The sequence below is a fragment of the Pseudorasbora parva genome, chromosome 18 (genome assembly GCF_024679245.1).
Source record: "Pseudorasbora parva isolate DD20220531a chromosome 18, ASM2467924v1, whole genome shotgun sequence".
Taxonomy (NCBI): Eukaryota; Metazoa; Chordata; class Actinopteri; order Cypriniformes; family Gobionidae; genus Pseudorasbora; species Pseudorasbora parva.
Window position 1 is genome coordinate 5304320 of NC_090189.1, and position 20291 is coordinate 5324610.

At 37.1% G+C, this 20291-nt stretch overlaps 1 protein-coding gene and 1 long non-coding RNA gene across 3 annotated transcripts in view; both read right to left on the reverse strand.

Moving 5' to 3' along the window:
- Positions 1-1014: 1014 nt before the first annotated feature.
- LOC137046517 (uncharacterized) lies at positions 1015-2994 on the reverse strand. The gene is made up of 2 exons (XR_010898980.1): positions 2961-2994; positions 1015-2128 (listed from the first exon to the last, which is right to left on the reverse strand). It is a non-coding gene; the product is annotated as an uncharacterized lncRNA (long non-coding RNA).
- Positions 2995-7855: 4861 nt separating this feature from the next.
- Positions 7856-20291, reverse strand: part of LOC137046475 (ceramide transfer protein) — a 65487-nt gene continuing 53051 nt past the window's right edge. For both annotated transcript variants that reach the window (XM_067423719.1, XM_067423718.1), the window contains 7 exons: positions 19081-19176; positions 16430-16562; positions 15162-15232; positions 14960-15088; positions 12362-12491; positions 12026-12160; positions 7856-9876 (listed from right to left, as the gene is read on the reverse strand). In XM_067423719.1, coding sequence (XP_067279820.1) covers positions 12033-12160; positions 12362-12491; positions 14960-15088; positions 15162-15232; positions 16430-16562; positions 19081-19176 — 687 coding nt within the window. In that variant the 3' untranslated portion in view covers positions 7856-9876; positions 12026-12032. The remainder of the gene's footprint in view (positions 9877-12025; positions 12161-12361; positions 12492-14959; positions 15089-15161; positions 15233-16429; positions 16563-19080; positions 19177-20291) is intronic.

Below are 20291 nucleotides of genomic sequence, written 5' to 3' on the forward strand. Positions count from 1 at the left end.
CGAATAGGGCTTATGGGAACTACGAGAGTAAAAAAACAAAAAACATGCACATACAAATCCATATTAAACCCCGCGGCTCAAGAGGACGCACACTCATGTCTTTAGACACAAAACGATCAGTTTGTGCGAGAAACCCAACAGTATTTATATCATTTTTTACCCCCAATACAACCCCATGAGTGTGTGATCACTTCCGGCCCTTGCGTAAACTGCGCCATATTGTGTACATTTTCCTCACACACCAGAAGTGATCACACACTCAAGGCTGTTGGATATTTATGAATATCTATGGCTGCACCCTGACTTGTTACCTTGCTGCCTTATCAGGCAATAACTTGAGGGTGTTTGCACACCTTAAAAGCTTACGCTGCGCAGTGGCGCCACCACGCGGCCACCCCTGGCCAACCCCTGGCCACCCCACTGGCCACCCCACTGGCCACCCCGCTGGCCATGGCGTAGGTTTGGGGGTGACGCTAGGTACTAGTCCCAATCAATATTTAGAATAAGCAAAATGACGCGTCCCGTATCAAACCAATACGGACGCGATGCACAAGATTGCGTTTTAGCGGCGCTTTGCTGCCATAGTGACGGAGTCTCGAGAACATGCGCTGGAAACTTGCGCGTTTTTTGAGAAGGGGTCCAGCGAAAAATCGGCAGCTGGCAGCAGGAAGTTGCTGCCAATGGCAGCCGACAGTACCTGCCACTAAAACCGGACGTCGGCTGCCGTTTACTACCAGAAGTAGGCGGTACCTGTCACTTTTAGCCACCGGAAGCAAGGCAAATATAGAACGAGTGATTTAATGAATAACAGCCTTATCATAATTGTGATATTAAATGATTAAAACTTACTATAGTAGATAGGCTAGCTGAATTTTTATAAACAAAATATATGTATATCGTTCATTGCGATATGTTGAATTTGGTAGGTTGTTAGAAAAAAAACAAAGTGTGATGAGTTTCAAACATCCCACAAATTGATTCATGATGTAATTCAGAAACACTGAGCTAGTCACAAAATGTTAACTATGTTTTATTGAGAGTGAATTTAAGAGTGGAACTATAAAGACAGAATAAATAAAGAATCACTTCTCCAGCAACTGGCACACGTCACTTCAGAAACCTGGTTGTGTGTGTTTTTCAGATCTAATCACTTTTATTGTCACATTAGCAACAGCATATGCACTGTGGTAAGTGAAAGTCTGAGAGCAGTGCAGAATACAATTGGACATACTTAACAGGTAACAATACACATTATACACAATAAATAATGTACATATTATACACACAATGCATAAGATGAATGAATGAATGAGGCACAGTGGTTTCATATGAACTGATGTACACCCAAAGTGCTTTACAACCATGTCAGGGGTCTCTCCTACCACCACTAGTGTTCAGCATCCAATTATACACATTGTACAGTTACAGAGGTACAGCAGGTTGATAAGTAGGTGATGGCAGAATTGATGGTGTTAAAAGTGCAGTGCATAATACATTAGGTTCACGTTTGGTTGAAATTGTGTAAAGTGTGGAGTCTAAAGTGCAGTGTATGGCATAGCATAGAGTGGGGTTGTAAGGCACATCAGTTCGGGTTGTTTAGCAGCCTGATAGCCTAAAAGAAAAAAGCCATTCCTCAGTCGGCTTGTGTGGGACTGGTGCTGCAGAGAGAGCAGTCCGTGGCTCGGGTGGCAGGAGTCACTGATGATCCTCTGGGCTTTATACACCGTCTGGACGGAGGGAAGCTCAACTCCTAAAATGTGGTTTGTAGGTCACCTGCAGTGCAGTTTATCTACCAAGTGTTCTTGATGCTCTCCACAGTGCAGATGCAGAATGGTCTAAGGATGCTGGGGTTCATTCCAAACTTCCTCAGGCACATGAGGTATAAGAGAGGTGCTGACGTGCTTATGTGTGCGGCTGTGCGCAAACCATGTGAGATCTTTAGTTATGTGAACTTAAAGCTGTTGACCTGCTCCCTACAGGCGTCAAAGGTGACAGGGTGTGTTCTCTGTCCTTTCCCCTGAAATCCACCACCAGCTGATTATGTTGTTGATGTTGAGTTAGAGATGGTTCTCCTGGCACCAGTGTGTTTCTTGAAGCATCTCTCTCCATTTTCCTCTTCCAGTGTAGCCTAGAGGATTCATAAGAAAACTGTGTCACGAGATTTACATGACCTTATTAACAGTAGTATACATGCACATCCATGTGAATACTATTCTTATTGCATTTTGCAATCAAATACCTATTAAACCGTTATCGCTAGATAAGCCGTGTTTAAAGGCTGCATCCTCCGGCAGTCGCATCTGAAGCCTGCATACGTCATAAGGCCGTCTCATTTAAAATAAAAGTGAGTAGGACACTCCAAATGCGACCTTCGAATGAGTCCTTCTTTCACAGGAATTTGGAGTGTGCATGAGCTCTATCCTTCACAGCTGGAATAACCCACAATTCTTTGCGTCGCCGTTAACAACCGCCTTTTTTTTTTATTTTATGAAAAGACAGCACCTCGCCAGATATACATGCAAGTGTTGATGTGGTGTTTAAATGCAATTAGTTCAAGCTTGTTTTCGTTTTTTAAGCTCGATTACCTCAAACAGATAGTTGTGGTAAACAGGATTACAACTGTTTAGTGCTTGTTTAAACGTTTAAAACAGTACATTGCTGACAAGATAGGAAACATTTCATAGTCATTTTAAAGTTATAAATAATTTTTAATTCATATAACTGGCATGAGAGCGCAAAGAGGCTGAACGTGTTGGCATAGCAGCGTGATACTTCCTGCCTGTGTGTCCTACGAAGGACATCTCAATTCTGATTGAGGACACTCCGTATACTGCATCCTACACAGGACGGAGCCTTCGAAATTAAACGAAATGAGACACAGCTACTGTCTACAGGTCTCTGATTCTTTTTGGTCGACAAATGTAGCCTCGGAAATGAGACAGCTCCTGATCAAAACTCACCTGCCTGTACTTACTAACCCTGAAGACGCTGATCAGGGTTGGAGCTGAACTCTGCAGGACTGTGAACGAAACTGCACATCTCTGCTCCAAGGCCTGAAATGGAGAGGTCATATAAGGGAGACATTCAAAATGTTTACCTGTTGGTTTGCCTCCAGGAACAGAGTTGGGAAACACTGGTCTAACCAGCAAATGTGTGCTTTCACAAGAATGAGTTCCCACCAGAATTTGTAATGCAAACATACAAGACCCAAGTTTACAAAAGCAGGATCACAGCACCTCAATGAGCACATTAAGTAGCATTTCTCTGGCAACAATGAGGCATACAAAACTAACAAAAATGAATGACATTGTCATTAAACACTATTATTTTCTAAACATCACTACTTACAGTAACTTTCCTTAATAGAGAATGCACATCCTATGGGTGCAGTTAGTACTTAAGAAAAACATTTATTCTGTATTTTATTCAGAAAGATACTGTATACGGGGGAAACACTTGAAATTAGCCTGTCACACTGAATGTGCTGTTACCTTGTCTGTTGTTTCGTCTGCATCAAATATGCCCTGTGTCTTCCTAGAAAATATTATTTGGTTATTACTAATATTCCAAAATTTAAGTCAAAAATATCTTGAACTCACATAATCTATTCCTTCACTTCTTTATTACTGACACCAGCAGATTCACTGGTAGGAGTCATGCTGAAGCACAGTAGATACATTCAAAATGACATTTAAAACGTCCCAAAATACTTTTGATAAATAATTACAAAATGTGTTATGGTTAGTAAAGTCAAACCCCCAGTCCAGCGCAATATTCAGTGTAGTAGTGTTTTTTCCCCCACATTTTTATAACAATTATGAATATAAATCAAACTAAAGATTTGAAAACACCTAAATAAGGAATATCCCAGTGTTTTACAAATGATTAAACATGTCTATCATTAATGTTGTGTTAGAAAAGCCTGCTCTTTTACTTACATTTCTTACCATAAACATACATATTCCACAGTCTCCAGTGTTGACTCTTCTGTTTTGACAAGTTAATGTTTGAAAGACAATACTGCGGCCGGTGATGCTAATTAAATGTAAAATACAAGACGCAGCTCTTTAAACAATTAACTCAGGTATGTCGTTCTCTGATTTTAAAGTTAACTAACCTAACGATTTTTCGCGAATGCCAGGTGTTATTTATTTATGATGCCTATCAATTTACTCATTCGAGCTCTGCCGACATCATCGCTGTTTACACGCTGCAGTCACCGGTCATCATCTGATTGGTTGGTGTCACTCTTTGGGGGCTAGTGATTGGAGATCGAGAAGTGGCAGGTGCCGCCTACTTTGGCAGGTTGCCTGGCTGCCAACGACTGACTTCCGGCTGCCAATAAGTGTCTTCCGGCTGCCATCGGCAGGTACTTCCTGCTGCCAGCTGTCGATTTTTTTTCTGAACCCCTGCTGGGTTTTTTTTAAAACATGTCGAGCTCGCGTCCACAGTTTGAACGCAAGAGGATTTCCAGATATAGGGCTGAATAGAAAAAAAGGTATCATGAGTGGGTCTGTCCAGTAACTTAAGATGAACCTAAGACAAACTGCACCCTTTGCAGAGAAGCATTTCAGTGTCTCAGACTGTCTGACTGAAAGCATGCGATGACAGACACATTCGTGAACTAAAGGTAGGCCTATTGTTTTTTTAATGGATAATATAATATTTCATACATTATCAGAGCTTGGCAGACTTATTTTTTTAGATATTAGAACTGTTAAATAATAGATTATAGCATATTAATGTTATCAATTTATCATTTAGCAGTTTGATATTTAAAAAATATTTAGATTAAAATGGGACAAATAATTACATAATAATATAGTCATAATAGTAAATTAAGAAAGAGGATTAAACATTTTTGAATTTCAGAATTGTCAGTAAAGTGGTTGCTGGTTCAGAATGACTGCTTAAAGAGACAGTGCACCCAAAAATGAAAAATCTGTCATAATTTCCTCACCCTCAAGTTGTTCCAAACCTGTATGCATTTCTTTATGTAGAAGACACATTCCTACCATGGAAGTCAATGTTGCCCCCAAAGCAAACATTTGGTTACAAACGTTCTTCAAAATATATTCTTTTATGTTCAACAGAACGAAGAAACTCATACAGGTTTGGAACATCATGAGGGAGAGTAAATGATGACAGAAATTTCATTTTTGGGTGAACTATCCCTTTAAAGTACACCAATACAGGCTTCTAAAGAGATCTTCAGAAATAAATAAAATAATCAAAAGTAAAATACTTTAAAATGTGTTCTGTTGCAAGTTTACATACTTGATTCCATTATTATTGTTGAGCTGCTGTCATTGTTTCATTGTCACTCTTATCACTCTAACTCTTTAACTAAGTTCATAAATTATTTTCAAAAACGGATTCAAAACTGATTTGGAAAAAAAAAACATACACACAAAATAACTTATTTTCAATATAAAAAGTGATTGTGGACTGGATATCTTTTGACCTTTTATCACAGTCTTGGACATGTCAAAGATTAGTAACAACACTGGCTCTGATGCATTTTTAGTTTGTGTGCAGCATCAGATTTACATTGTTTTAATCCCTCATTTATATGCAGTTATTATACTCTATACAAATGCCAGAAACTAAGCTTCTTCTTTTTTCTTCAGCACAGGCCTATCTAAAGGGTTAATGGTGCCACCTGGTTATCAACTGTAAAAATTACACATTTTACCTCTTCCCAACTGGGAAAACCACCAACAATCAAGAATGCATGATTATATGGTGTCATGGCTTTCCAATAATTTTTTTGTGGCTATAATGGAAGTCAATGGGGCAAAAACAGCCATGAACAGTAAATGAGGGAGAAAAAAATCTGATGCTGCACAAAAACTAACAATGCATCAAAGCTAAAGTTGTTACAAATCTTTGACATGCCCAAGACTTTTATATATGTATTTTATATTTAAAATAAGTCATTTTGTGTGTGTTTTTTTTTTTTTCAAATCCGTTTGAAAATCATTTAGGAACTTGGAAAATAAAGAGTATTATTATTTTGGTACTGGATAATTTGAACTGAAGAGCCTCATAAATTAATAGACTTTGCACGCTCAGACAGCAACAGGTCAGCTCATGCCCGTCAGTCAACAATTTCAAAAGAAGTTAACGTTAGAAGACGAAGACTATGGTAAGTAAATAAGTAAAAAAAAAAGACGACGCGGAATTATGTGTCGTGACGTGCTACAGGCCGGTTTACTACACCAGAAGAATACAATTCTGAAATTATGGTTTCTAGTTTTGGTGTGCCACTCCAAGATTTTAAGTGGCCCCATCTGGCCACCCCTATGAAAAATTTCTGGAGGCGCCACTGACGCTGCGTCAGACGAACTGCAGTGAAGGATGCATCTATGCTGCCTTCAAAACTCGATCAGATGACAAGAGACTCCACAAGAGACAGGAAGTGAAGTTAACATCAGAATAAGATGTGCCTTGATGCCTTTCTACCTTGAAATGTGTCCTCCCAAGGCAGATTTTTCAGACGCAGCCTATATATGAAATAGACTTCTGCTGATGATTTTGCTAAAATAACACAATACAACAAACAAGACGACGGCATCAGCTAACACAACATTAAAAGTTACCATAGTAAAGTAAAAACATGAAAAGTACAGTACATGTTATATTGAGATGCATAAATACACAAACTAATTCATTCTCACCTGTGAAAGCTTATCCCATTTCTTCAGGAATTTTTTCACAACTAGAAGCTGCGTCATCGATTCTTACTGTGAGGGATGACATGCTGACCGGTCTTTTTTTGTTTGTTCATATTTACTTTTAATATATAGGGACAAACACACACACATCATTTAAAGCTACACTGTGTAACTTTTTTAGTTTATTCTTAGCTCAAAACACTTAGTTCTTTCAAAAATATATGTGCTCATTAATGTATATTTACTTCTTTCACGTAATAAAGTATTCTGGTAAGTTTATAATATGCCATTGAAAACACATACGGGTGAGGGGTTCGAATGCCGGTCGCCATGTTGCTCCTCCATCTTGAAAGTACATTAGCCAAAGAGGGACATACCCGTAAATTCAAGCTTCGCCTTTCACGTTTTAACACTCGATGGCACCGTGTCGAATGTGAAGAGGGGGATTGCCATGTTAATCTTGGACTAAATCGGCCACCGTAGGAGTTAAAACGAAATTAAGAGGAATAGAAACTATTATTCACTGGATGGTCATATACCTTTACACCGCTAGATGGGGGAAAATATCACAGTGTAGCTTTAAAGTTAAATAAAGTAAGAAAGTACTACATTTTTAATGTAATTAAGTATCAAAGATAAAAAAAACTATTTATGAAATAAAGTGCAGTAAAAAGTACAAAATTATGCTCTGGAATATGTTGTGAAGTAAAAAATTTCTAAAGAAAAACACTGATAAAGTAAATATACTTGAGTAGAAAGTGAAATACCTCACTACGGTCCACCTCTGCGTATGTATTAAACATTTGATCTAATTACACAATATTACAAATATTCAAATTAATAGTAGAAATTGTGTGTGTGTGTGTATATATATATATTATATATATATGTGTGTGTGTGTGTAATTTTTATTGTCTAATATCACAAATATTATCGTTTATATAATTAATATATTTATTAATATTACAATATGATTTTATAATTATATTGGCCTTTAACCTGTTTGAGAGAGAAAAACTTCTCATGTTTATTCTCAGGTATATTTAAACAATATCTGTATCAAATATTGTAGTTTTGTACGTGACAAATGAACTATTTTTGAGTTTCTAAAGCTCCAGAACATCAACAACCTGAACAAAATGAAATATGGACTCAAAGAAATGATCAAGAGTCAGCGGTGCAGAAAGATGTCAATCATTTTATTCCTCTCTAAACAGGCAGCGGCGCCGCCCTCTATTCACAGTACATGTTCATCCTGACACCTTTAGTGACGCGTATGTACACAAAACACCTGAACCCCGAGGACTTTACATTCAGTGCAAATGCAACTAAAAAAACACACTAGACTGCATTAGAGGGACACACAAGCAGAGTTTCCACTGGAAAACCCTCCAATCAGGGGAAAGCAGGTGTTCGCTGTGTATTTTCCCCATTTATTTTATAAAGTAACACATTCAGCTTTACGGTTTCACTCCGGTGGATTCGTACATTCGGGTTCAGCGAGTGTCTGGAATGTTTAAGTTGTACGAGCGTGACGTTTTGAAAGGTTACCGCGAACACTCAGATGTTGTCGTCGTGCACCTGCTCTACGATTGGCTACTTCTTGTCCTCTAAAGCGTCTTTAACAGTCTATCATGGGAACGGTTTGACCAACGAGAATGTTTAGCAAAAAATTTAAAAGCTCTTGTCATTCTGCAATTTTGCTACTTAGTCATTTTGTATAGTTTACCAGTGCAAATATTCTTAAATCAAGACGCATTTACTGGAGACCTTTGGAGAAAAAAAAGTTTCTTATCGAAATTGTTATTGGAGAGTGTTTTATGCAAATATTTGTCTGAGAAACTTAATTCAAAGGGGAAAAGGCCATTTTTCTGACTCCATTGGCAGATATCACTTCTTGTTTTAAGCATAACCGTAATAAATGTAGATTTTTTCCCCCAGAAAATTCAAGTAAGTGCATCTTGATTTAAAAACTACTGGAAAACAAGACAAAAATACAGACTAAGAAAATCATTTCCCCCAATTTGTGCCTTGTAAGATTGTTTATGAATGCTTGGGATTCAGGTTTCACATTGGAAAAAACACATTTGATAAAGAAAAAAATAAATAAACGCAACTGATTCTACAACTACGTCATCTACACCCCAAATTTAAACCGCATCGCCCTATTGGATAGAATATTTGATTGGCATCAGAGCTCCTCCAATGAGAAGACACTTTTTTCTGATGACACGGTGTGTCCTTGCTGATTGCAGAATCACATTTAAATAATACAAGGTAAGAAATCAATATGAAATGATCTTTGTAGAAACACTAAAGGATGCCTGGGTCGTGGCTGATATAATGGACGTGGGCGGTACGAACAGCAAGACGTACCAGATCAATAATGAGGCACTTTTCTAGAAACGTTTCTCTCTCTCACACACACACACACACACACACACACACACACACTAAGGCATATGGAGTTGGATTAGTCAGGTAAAAGCATCGACTGGCGATCTTAAGCAATAATTAAATTATTTACAAATAATCTGCGCACAAGCTCGCCCAACGTATTAAAATGTTTTGCCTGTTACGATCGATCTGGAATTGTGCTACGGTACGTCAGCTGCGGAGACACGGATATAACTAAAGATCACATCACCACAGAAGATAATCGTCCATGTCAGCTCTTCGTCAGCGGCAGACTGTGCGCTTCATGAAAGAGCCGGCGAACACTGAGACGAAAGGCAGGTTCACAGGCCCACGAAAGCCTCGAGTTCATTCACAAACATGCCTTTGATTCACACTGAACGGTGACGATTATACGTGGACAATGAAAGCAAAGCTGAAATGTTTGTTCTAAACAAAATACACTAATAATCAGGACTAAAACAGCCGGTCTCGTGTGTTCAGCTTCAAAACTCTGTTATATATAAACTTCCCATCTCACTTACTTACATACATACATATATATTTATATCAATATAGACCTCTGGCAGAAAACACGGGACAGACGTTGGCGTTTGGCATCTCTAGTCCTCTGCCTGTGTGAACTAGTGTGTGTGGCGCTACAGAAGGGCATCAAGCGTCTACCGATGGGCCGCTGAGGGCTTCCTGTGGCAGATTCTGGAGAGTCTGGAGATGGGACGCGATGAGTCTTCCGTGCGGGAACCGGACGCCCTCGCTCAGGCACACTGACGGCAGAACTGGGGGACTGCAGAAAACAACACAAACACAAACAATAATCATCCGTTTCATAATGATGATACATGATAACATACATAACTAATGGGTTTTTTTTCTTCCTCTTTACAACTGTTTTAATTATCCTTGTTTTTATTTTAATTCTTACACATGGTATTCTCATTTATTATGCATATGTTATCGCTATTTTAATTAATTTCTATGTAAAGCACTTTGAATTTAGCCTGGATGCCAGCCGAACTTAGCCCCGCCCACAACATTTTTAGGTCGGGTGGTTCGGTCTGGCCTCGATCCATAGAGGAGTGATTATGCCTGAACAGAAACTGTTCGGACCAATGAAATCATCAGGGCGGGCTTTAGACGATGACGGACAGATGATCAACAGTAGCGTAATCATCACGTCATCAAAGGGGCTTGGATTATATTTGTTCAAATCCTAAACGGAGAGCTTGTTTGTATCTGCATTCACCATCACTATTTCTCAGAAATGATGATCATGTTGGGTAAGTACTCTGTGTATCATTAAAATCATTGATTTTTTTACAACACCAGCAAAGATCGTTTACTCCAGCACGTGTGCAGACAGGGTTGCCAAGTTTTTACAACAAAACCCGCCAACTACTAGCCCTAAACAATAGCTTCTCGGGGGGTTCTCCAGAAAAAAATGGTGTTTGGGGGGTAAAATGTGTTATTTTGGTAAGGTTGCTGCTAAAATTCGCACTCATGGGTCTATATATCACATTATAGTCGCTTCAACCCGCGGACATAGAAAACAACCCGCGGAAAAAAACGCGGACCAGGCAACACAGTGCAGTTGAGCTCTGTTGACATTTGACAACTATCGTAATGCGTCGCTCCGTTGCTCTGATTGGTTGTAGGTCTATCCAATTGATGTCTTTCCTGGTTCGGTTGAAACACCCCATAATCACAGCCCAATGGAGCAGTTTCAGACTCATATTCTGACTATTGAGTATGACCACGTCAGGCTAATTTGAATTGCCATTGGGTTATAAAAGTGCTATAGAAATAAACTTGCCTAGTGAAATGGTAACTTCTCAACAAGGTCCCATTATTAAATGCATTAATAACATTAACAACGAGTTATACATTTCTTACCGTATTTATTAATCTTATTGTTAATGTTAAGTTAATAAAAATACAATTTGTTCATTGCTAGTTCATGTCAGCTCAGATCCATTAAATAATATTAGCATGCAACTTTTCATTTTAATAATGTTAAAATTAATATAAAATTAAGATTAATAAATGCTTTAGAATGATTGTGTATTGTTAATTTATGGAACCTTTTGTGACCAATAAAATAAATAAATAAATTAATAATAATAATAATAATACGATAATAGCAGTTCTAAAAATAACATAACTAGCTAAATAAATAGTAATAATAATAAAATATATACGCAAACACACACACACACACATATATATATATATATATATATATATATATATATATATAATTATTTTTTTGATCATTTATATAATTATATAATTATATATATATATATATATATATATATATATATATATATATATATATCATTATATAATAATATAACTAATCAAATAAATAATTAAATAATATATTACTAAATATTATTTTAAATATATAATAATAAAATAAATAATACAATAACAGCACTAATAATAAAACTAAATATTTTTAATTTATTATAAATTATAATAATAAACTACATTAAAATAATACTAATCATAATTTATAAAGGAATGGAACATTTTATTGTGACTAAATAAATAAATACTTTAATAACAATAATAATAATAATAATAATAATTATTATAATAATAATAATAATAATACAATAATAATAATTAGATGATAATAGCAGCACTAATAGCAACATAACTAGCTAAATAAATATTAAAAATAATAAAATATATTGAAATATTATTAAAATACTAAACATAATATGTTGTGTTATTGATGGAGTGTAAAAAATAAAGTCAATCTTCCAAACAGTCTTATATTAGCCAAATCCACTCTAATGAACCTATAATAATAATAATTAGTATTTTAGAGCAGACGAATTGAGAGGAATGGTGAAAAAGATTAGCCAGAGTTAAAGCTACGCTGTAGACATGAATCGCTGCTCATCAAGCGCTGTAGTTTGCTGTACCTGGTGCTCAGAAGAGGATGGACTTTCCGGCAGTTTTCTCCTGGACGTAGGAAGTGAAACGCTTGAGGAATTTGGGATATTCTCTCTTCGCCACGGCCCTCAGGACAGACGCAGGAGCCCAGCCGCCAGGATTCACTGCAACAACAACAAATAAACTCATATATTATTAAAAATTAATTAAATAAATATATATAAACAGGTATATATAATTGTGTTGAATAGATGTCCCTACAGTCATTGTATTCACCACACTAATGCATGAACAGAGGCTGCCAGATTACAAATATTGATGTATTTTGATATTTTATTAATTATTTGATTATATGTAAGAAGTACCGTTGGCCACGTATGTGATTTTGCACAGGATGTTGTCTCTGCTGATCTCTTTGTCGCCCTCTGGTGGACTGACCAGCGTCTGGCAGATCATCGCAATGTTGATTTTAGCACGAACGCATCTGTTGTTTGGCTACATGAAGACAAAAACAATGAAACAGTCATAAATGAAAATTACACAGCGACTACTTACTTACTGTATCATAGAAGCTGTCTGTAACCATTTAACTCAATTTTAACAGGCCATATTATGCCTTCATTATATCTTCATTTTGTTTCTTGGCTCTACTAGAATAAGGTCATGCTTTTTTGGGAAATTTCCTGCCCCTTACCATAACCGACAGTTTCAACCAAGTGGCAACCTCTCCTAGTTTCTGTTGAAACCAATACGGAAGTAATGTAAACTGCAAGTCCTCCAAACAGGCTCTGAATCTCATTGAGCCCCATGTTAAAAAAAATGCCCAACTTTACAGCAGAAAAAAACATGTTTACAGCCTGGTACAAATTGTGGTTTTGGTCTATACGGCTAATTTTGCCCTTCATGACAACTCTGAGGTGGTGAATTTTTTTATAACTCATTCATTTACATTATATAAAGCCTTAAAGTTCTGCATAATTAAGGGCATGGCCACTTTGAGTGACAGGTGGATTGCCGTTTATCCGCTGTCTGTTAGTCATCATGTCACCTAAGCTCCGCCCACATCCCACATCTTTACCCATTGTCAATTATTTAGGAGTGACGTGCAATGACACTAGCTGCGTTAAGATGGACCATTATAATCTGATCATAACCGGACTAACAGCACAAAACAACAAAAAAAGTCACATCAGTCGGAATGATTTGGCCAGATTGGATTGGTTTATTCGTTTTGTAATCCGATCGAGAGGACATGTAAACAATTGATCGGGTTGAAAACCGACACTGGAAAGGACTGTGCATGTGCAATGACCTATGAACGAGCTGTTCTTCCTGTTGAATAAAGTGTCATAAAAGATTGTCCTGTTATTCTAAAACTCATCTGTGAAATGGAGCAGGACAACGTCCCACCATTCCTCGTTTCAGACTCTTATGCTCAGACGCTTTGTTTTAGGCGTTTTTACTGTGTGATAAATATGAACAGCACGGCATAACAGCTCGTTGTGCCTAATTAGGACTGAAAATAGTCAAAAGTTCACATCCAATCAGAAGCTTGTGAAACACAAACGCACACATCAACCCGATCACTTTATTTAGCATTCATGTAAACACTACGTTCAGATTCATCAAATCAGAATGAATTGATTCAGATTGAAGCAAAAAGTGTCCATGTAAACGTAGCTACTGATATAGAGAATAACGCTTACTGGAGGGACTGAATGCACAAAATCTGAATCCATTTGAAACGTTTCTAGAAGAGATCCCCGTAGCATCACTGAACCGCTGTTTGGTTGATCAGAGGCAACCAGGGTGGGTAATTAGCACCAGCCAATGGCAGGTATTTTTTCAAAGTGGCGGGTGACTTTGCAGTGTAAACCAGCCACAGTGGCGGGTGGGTTGTAAAACATGTTTATTGGTTGGGTGCTCCGATCGATCGGCAACCGATCTCAATCGGTCGATAATCGCGTTCCTGTCTAAAAAGGCCGATCTCAGAAACCGATCTAATGCTGACGACACAAAGACGCCCGCCTGTCGTGAGAGCTATAGGGCATGACATGCAGCGGCACAGTTCTCTATCCGGCACGGGTAAAATAATTACAATGCTAATGGTGAGGTACAATTCATACTTCTGTATTAAATAACTTACAAAGTCATTTGAAAACTTTCTGTGAGATGTAATTTCACAAACAGACCGAGTGAATCACCGCGTGCGCGCGCTCTCTCTCTCTCACTCTCAAAGTGCTCAAATGGCTTCACATCAGCGCATCGCATCTGCAACTAACATCGAGCTGCACAGTTGACACGAGTTGCCACTTGCACAATCGAGGCAGTCACTAAAGTTTATCATTTGCATTCATTTTTAAGTCTAGCAGCCAAACTGCTCAGCACTCGCGCGCTCTCCAAGAGACCGTAACACACACACACACACACACACACACACACACACACACACACACACACACACACAGACACACACAGACACAGACACAGACACACGCACACACACACACACAAGCCATCTCACAAAAAGCTTGCAAGTACAAATTGCGCTGAAATAGTCAAATACACACAAATGAATGTACTAAATTACCGTATAGAAGCTTTAGACTAATCCTGACTCCTGAGCATTTCATTTAAGTTGCATACATTTTGTTCTTGCACTGACGTTAAATTTGTAGCCATTTTGCACTTTGACAGTCACAGGCAGTTTGAGATAAAGGCTACATTTGTGTGTATAGTGATTCTGATTTCTGTCATTGAAATGACTGGGAACAAGTTTCCAAATCTACCCGAATTCACCCCATACTATGCTAATGCGCTTTCTTTATAAATTTGAATTCTGGAAAAAGTGGCTAGTAAAAAAAATAAGTGGCTGGTAAAATTGGGCATCCACCAGCCACTGTGGCTGGTAGGCAAAAAAGTGAATTTCCCACTCTGGAGGCAACGTACCCATACTGACTCACCTGGGCATTCTCGTGGTCGACCGAGAAGTTGCAGACGAGCCACGTATCTGGATCGTTCTCATTATTGGCCAGGATCTTACGAATGGCAGACAGGTACAGGACGTCTCTCTGGGACGCTGGCCACACTCTCTGCACGGAGGGGAAAAAAACATCAGGAAGTGCTCTTCCTCTGAGCCCAGTGTAACTCAGGCACTCCTCTCACCTTATGAGTCTGATAGATGATGACCGCGTTATCCGACAGCGTTTCAACTATGTTGAAGTTTTCAACCGTAGCTGGAGACAGAGACAAAAATGAGACCTGATATAGACGAGCTGAACACAACTCAATGCGTTCATGAATAGAGTGAATATTAGGTATAAAATTAGACAATAATTATATAGGAATATACTGATTAAACCTCAAGGTTATTATTTGCTTCCCAGAGATTTGCTTCTCCCTTTTCGTTTTTGTATACAAAAAAAATTCTGTTTGAAATCATACTTTATCAAAATGTTTAGATATTGATATAAATAATAATCTTGCTTTTGACTGCTGCCATTACAAACAGTTAGGGATGATTTACGTTCAGTAGAAATCTGGTACAGTCGTCTGGTAAAGCTGGTAAAGATGCATTTATATACTGTGAATACAATTTATGGTGAATCTTATGATTTTATTTGAGTAATTCTAAATTATGTTTTAAGGTATTTATGCTGATTTATTGACTCTTAAGTGTATTGATCAAATATCTAGATAAACCATTTTATTTGCTAAAGAATTAAAGATTAAACAATTAATACTCTGAACTGCATTCATCATCATTATAATGTCTTGTCTTGTTATTATAATAAAACTGTACCGGTCAAAAGTTTGGAAACATATCAGTTTTAAATATTTTTTGAAAGTCTCTTCTGCTCATCAAGCACTTATTTGATCAAAAATACAGTAAAAACAGTAATATTGAGAGATATTACTACCATTTAAAATAATGTTTTTCTATTTTGATATACTTGAAAATTGTATTTATTTCTGTGATCAAAGCTGAATTTTAATAAGCCATTACTCAGTCTCCAGTGTCACATGATCCCTCAGAAATCATTTTTGATCAAATAAATGCAGGCTTGATGAGTAACTGTAAATGTAAAAAAAAAAAAAAGAAAAAATAAAGGCTGAAGCTCGGAGGTATAGACAGAAGTAATTCTTCTCATGATTCTGTGACCAATAAGAGGTACGGCTGAATTAATGTCCATTATCTGGCCAGTAATGTAAAAGTGTGGTAAGAGTGTATGGTGCTTCCACAGGCCAAACTGTGTTTAATAAATCAAATGTGCTCTAGTATTAATAATATACAATAGCAGAGCATAAGTAGATTATATGTAGATGTCAAAGTCAAATTTGTATGATTTTTTTTATTTTTTATATGATGAACGATTTTTCATGCCCTTTTGAAATTTAGAAATATTTAACACCATATTCAATATTCAACTCACTCTCCCAATCGTTACGAACTTCTGTGTCCCAGAAGTAGTGGCAGACCTCATGACCTGTGACCCCTTTGACAGAGTGTGTGGCCTTCAGAGGGTCCAGCACGATCCCGTTCTCCTCCACCTCCCTCCGGTACACCTGTGAGAGAGAGACAGTTAGAGAGTGAGTCTTCAGGCTAAAACACACACATTACATTGAGGGCCCCACTTTATATTAGGTGGCCTTAAGAACTATGTACTTTCACCTACAGTGTTCAAATTGTATTGCAAAAGACTTTTGCTGATATTGAGGTGGGGTATGGGTAGAGTTAGGGACAGGTGTGGTGGTGTGGGTAAGATTAAGGGTAGGTTTATGTGTAAGGGAAGTGCCAACTGTGTAATTACATGCAGGTATTCTTTTAAATGTAAGTACAATTTAAAAACATGTATGTACACAATGGCCCTCATTTATCAAAAGTGCATACACCAAATTTCCAGCGTACACCTTGCGTACACCCAAACCCACGGTGACTTTGAGATTTATCAATGTGGACGTTGGCGTACGGCACGCTCAACCTACGCCAGCTCAGGAGGTGGTGTACGCACGTTTGAGTTAGTGTGAAAATGCGCAGAAAAACAATAACACCACAAAACGCACTGACAAAGATATGCTATATTATGACCCACTGTTAAAAACAACAACAACAACGACATAGTAATTATAAACTTCAGTGTTTATTTTTGTGCAACGTATTCAATGTGTGACTATAGGCTACCAAAGCCGCAAGCCTGTCCGGCAGCTGCACACGGACTGGGACTGAATAATTCAGACTGACAAAATAATAAAAATTACATTCTTCTCCTTTTAAATAATAATAATAATAATAATAATAAAATAAATAATAACGGCAATCTTCTTCTAAATAACAATAAGCGTCATTAATAATAAAAATCATAATAAAAATAATAATAAAAATAATCTTAAAAATTGTCACGCAATTATTAATGTGAATGAATGGTAGGCTACTCTACATCACATCATCATATCGTACACCCCAATACATGTGCCGTGATACAAAATTAAATACTAATCGTTTCAAGACGTGCTGTAAAATAATCCATTGTACTATTTAAACTGCTGGAGTGCGCTTCACAACCTCCACACTATTAACAGTACTCGTAATTTGGGTCCATATTTTGTTTTTGTGGGTGCCTTTATTCCCACTCTTTAAACTCCCAAATAAAACAATTTCGGGGTTTTTTTCCACTTCCCTGGTGATGGTCTCGATGGCCGCATCTCAATCATCTCACTAGTTCAGTAGTCAGGGCACTGATCAGGGAGTCAGCCCATTGAATTCTGTCCTAATAAGTGCCCTGACTAGTGGACTAGTGAGATGATTGAGCGCGCCCGATCTCCACGTCGGAGAAGTTTCGCTTCTTTGCCGTCTTCTGTGTGTCCATGGCGTAAAATGAGGTCGTGGGAGAGGCGGAGACTTGAATATATAGGGGTGTATTATTCTAATGACGATCGTTTTCAGCCGCGGCATTTATCAAGGGCAGGTATTGCGTACACCTGGATTGCAGAGGTGGGCAAGACTTCATAAATCAGGCGGTGAGAGGAGTGTAAGCATAATCTTACGCCAACATATACGCCCGTTTCTACGCAAGATTGATAAATGAGGGCCAATAAGTGCATTGTATCAAAGGATTAATTAAAATGTTAGTACATAGTACTTAAGGCCACCTAATACAAAGTGGGTCCACATTGAGTTTAGACCCAGTTTTAACCTTCTCAAGTATTTTAAATGAAAATAAAAAGCCTGATTCCAGTAGAGTTTGATCATCGCATGATGCTGAGCTAATGTCATGATGAGGCACACAAATACATAGAAGTGCTGTTAACAACTATTTTTTCTCATATAAAATATTATATGAAAACAAACGGATCGAAAATTTGAAATCTTGTTTCTTCTTGATCTTGTTGAAATCTGAAATAAATGTCTAAAACTGAAATAAACAAATAAATAAATAATACCAAAAACAAACATCCAACAAAAAATAAAGTGAAAGCTAAAAATATTAAAATAAAACCCAATTCAAAACATAAGTTACAAACAAACAAACAAAAACTACAAACTAAAGCTGAAATAAAATATTAATAAAGATAAATATAAAAAAGACAAATTTAAATGAAAACTAATCTGAAAGCTAAAAAAACTCAATAGTTAAAACTAAAAATGAAAAAAAAAATTGTTTTCTCAAAATGTAAAAAATTCTAATTTAAACAAAAATTAAAATGAAAGCTAAAAATTAAAAAATATTAAAAATATTTCAACAACTGAAATAAAAAACTAATATACATAATAATAAATTCTATAATATAAAATATAAATAATAAAAAACTAAAAATGATACATTTAAACTAAAATTAAACTTGAAGCTGAAAAAAAGCAAAAACATTAGTTATTTTAATTTTAAAAAATAATTAAAATGTTAAAATAAACAAAAATGTTATATGAAACCCAATTCAAAACATTAACACATACCATAATAGTATGCTACCAAACACACTGCACAGAATACAAATATTGGGCTAAAGAGTGTGTATTTGATCTATTTTTCACTGAGCTGAACAGACTGTAGGAATATCCTCCATGTGTCAGGATTGGTGAGCTCACCTTCATCTCTCCCTCCTCCACCACGAGCTGCCAGTTAGCATCTCCACCCACGTCCTGCAGAGAGTAGGTCATGTGATTCTGAACCATCTCCTCCACCTGCCCAACACAAAGCAGAACAAGAAGGTCAGCGGTCGTGCCCTCATTTAAGACGATCTATAAATAGCACTAAAACTGAGAAGAAATCAGTCAACATGAACCATCTTTCACAACCCAGTTCACCAGAAAAAAATACTCCCTTCCTGAAACGCAACCAGCAAGTCTTTTTGAGGTCGAGCCTCCCGAGCATCTCCATTTATCTCATATTACGGCTGTAAACTTTATTACAGGCATTAAATTACTGCTTCTAGAAAGATACAACAGTAAATACAAATGATCAAATAGCTATTTAAAGGCATTTAATGACATCTTAAAATGTGAGTATCAAATATGAATCATTGTGAGTTTGAGAAAAATGTATTTGTCCATATTTCAATCATCATCTTGCATTGCATCATATGTTTTGCCCTTGTAATTAAAACTACGGATCATAAAACAAATCATTAAATGTTATCTTACTAAGACAATATTGGGAGGTATAAAGTGACAACTGATATTTATATGTATTGTATAAAATGAAATATGCATTTAATTAGATATTTGTTTACATAGTACAAACATGCAATAATTAAAGGGGGTTAAATATTAGTTTAAATTAGGGATGCACCGAATCCAGGATTCGGATTCGGCCGAATATTGGGCTTTTTGACTGGTTTCGGTTTCTGCCGAACCTTAGAATTTTTTTCCACCGAACCGAACACACTTGCACTACGCGATACTGGTCGAACATGATGCCGCGGTTGATTATGGCAACGTGTTTACTAGGTGGACCGTTCGAATGCAGTAGGCTATGAGAAAGTGAAAATGGAACTTGTGAATAGAAAATGTGTTGTTTGGCAGGACTTTCAGTCACAAGAGGCCAATTCAAGTCGAGCTATATGTTCAATTTGCAATGCCAATTTGTCTCGTGGTGGCAAGAACCCTAAACAATAGCCGCTGGATGTCCGGTTCGCGAACGAATCGTTCTTTTTAACCGGATCTTTTTAGTGATCCGGTCGAACCAGTTCACCAAATCGGACTGAATCGTTCTAAACGACTCGCGTCTCAAATCAGCGCTGATCCCACAAGTTACTATAGTTACTCACTTTCTGACATGAGTGACAGTCCCTCAGACT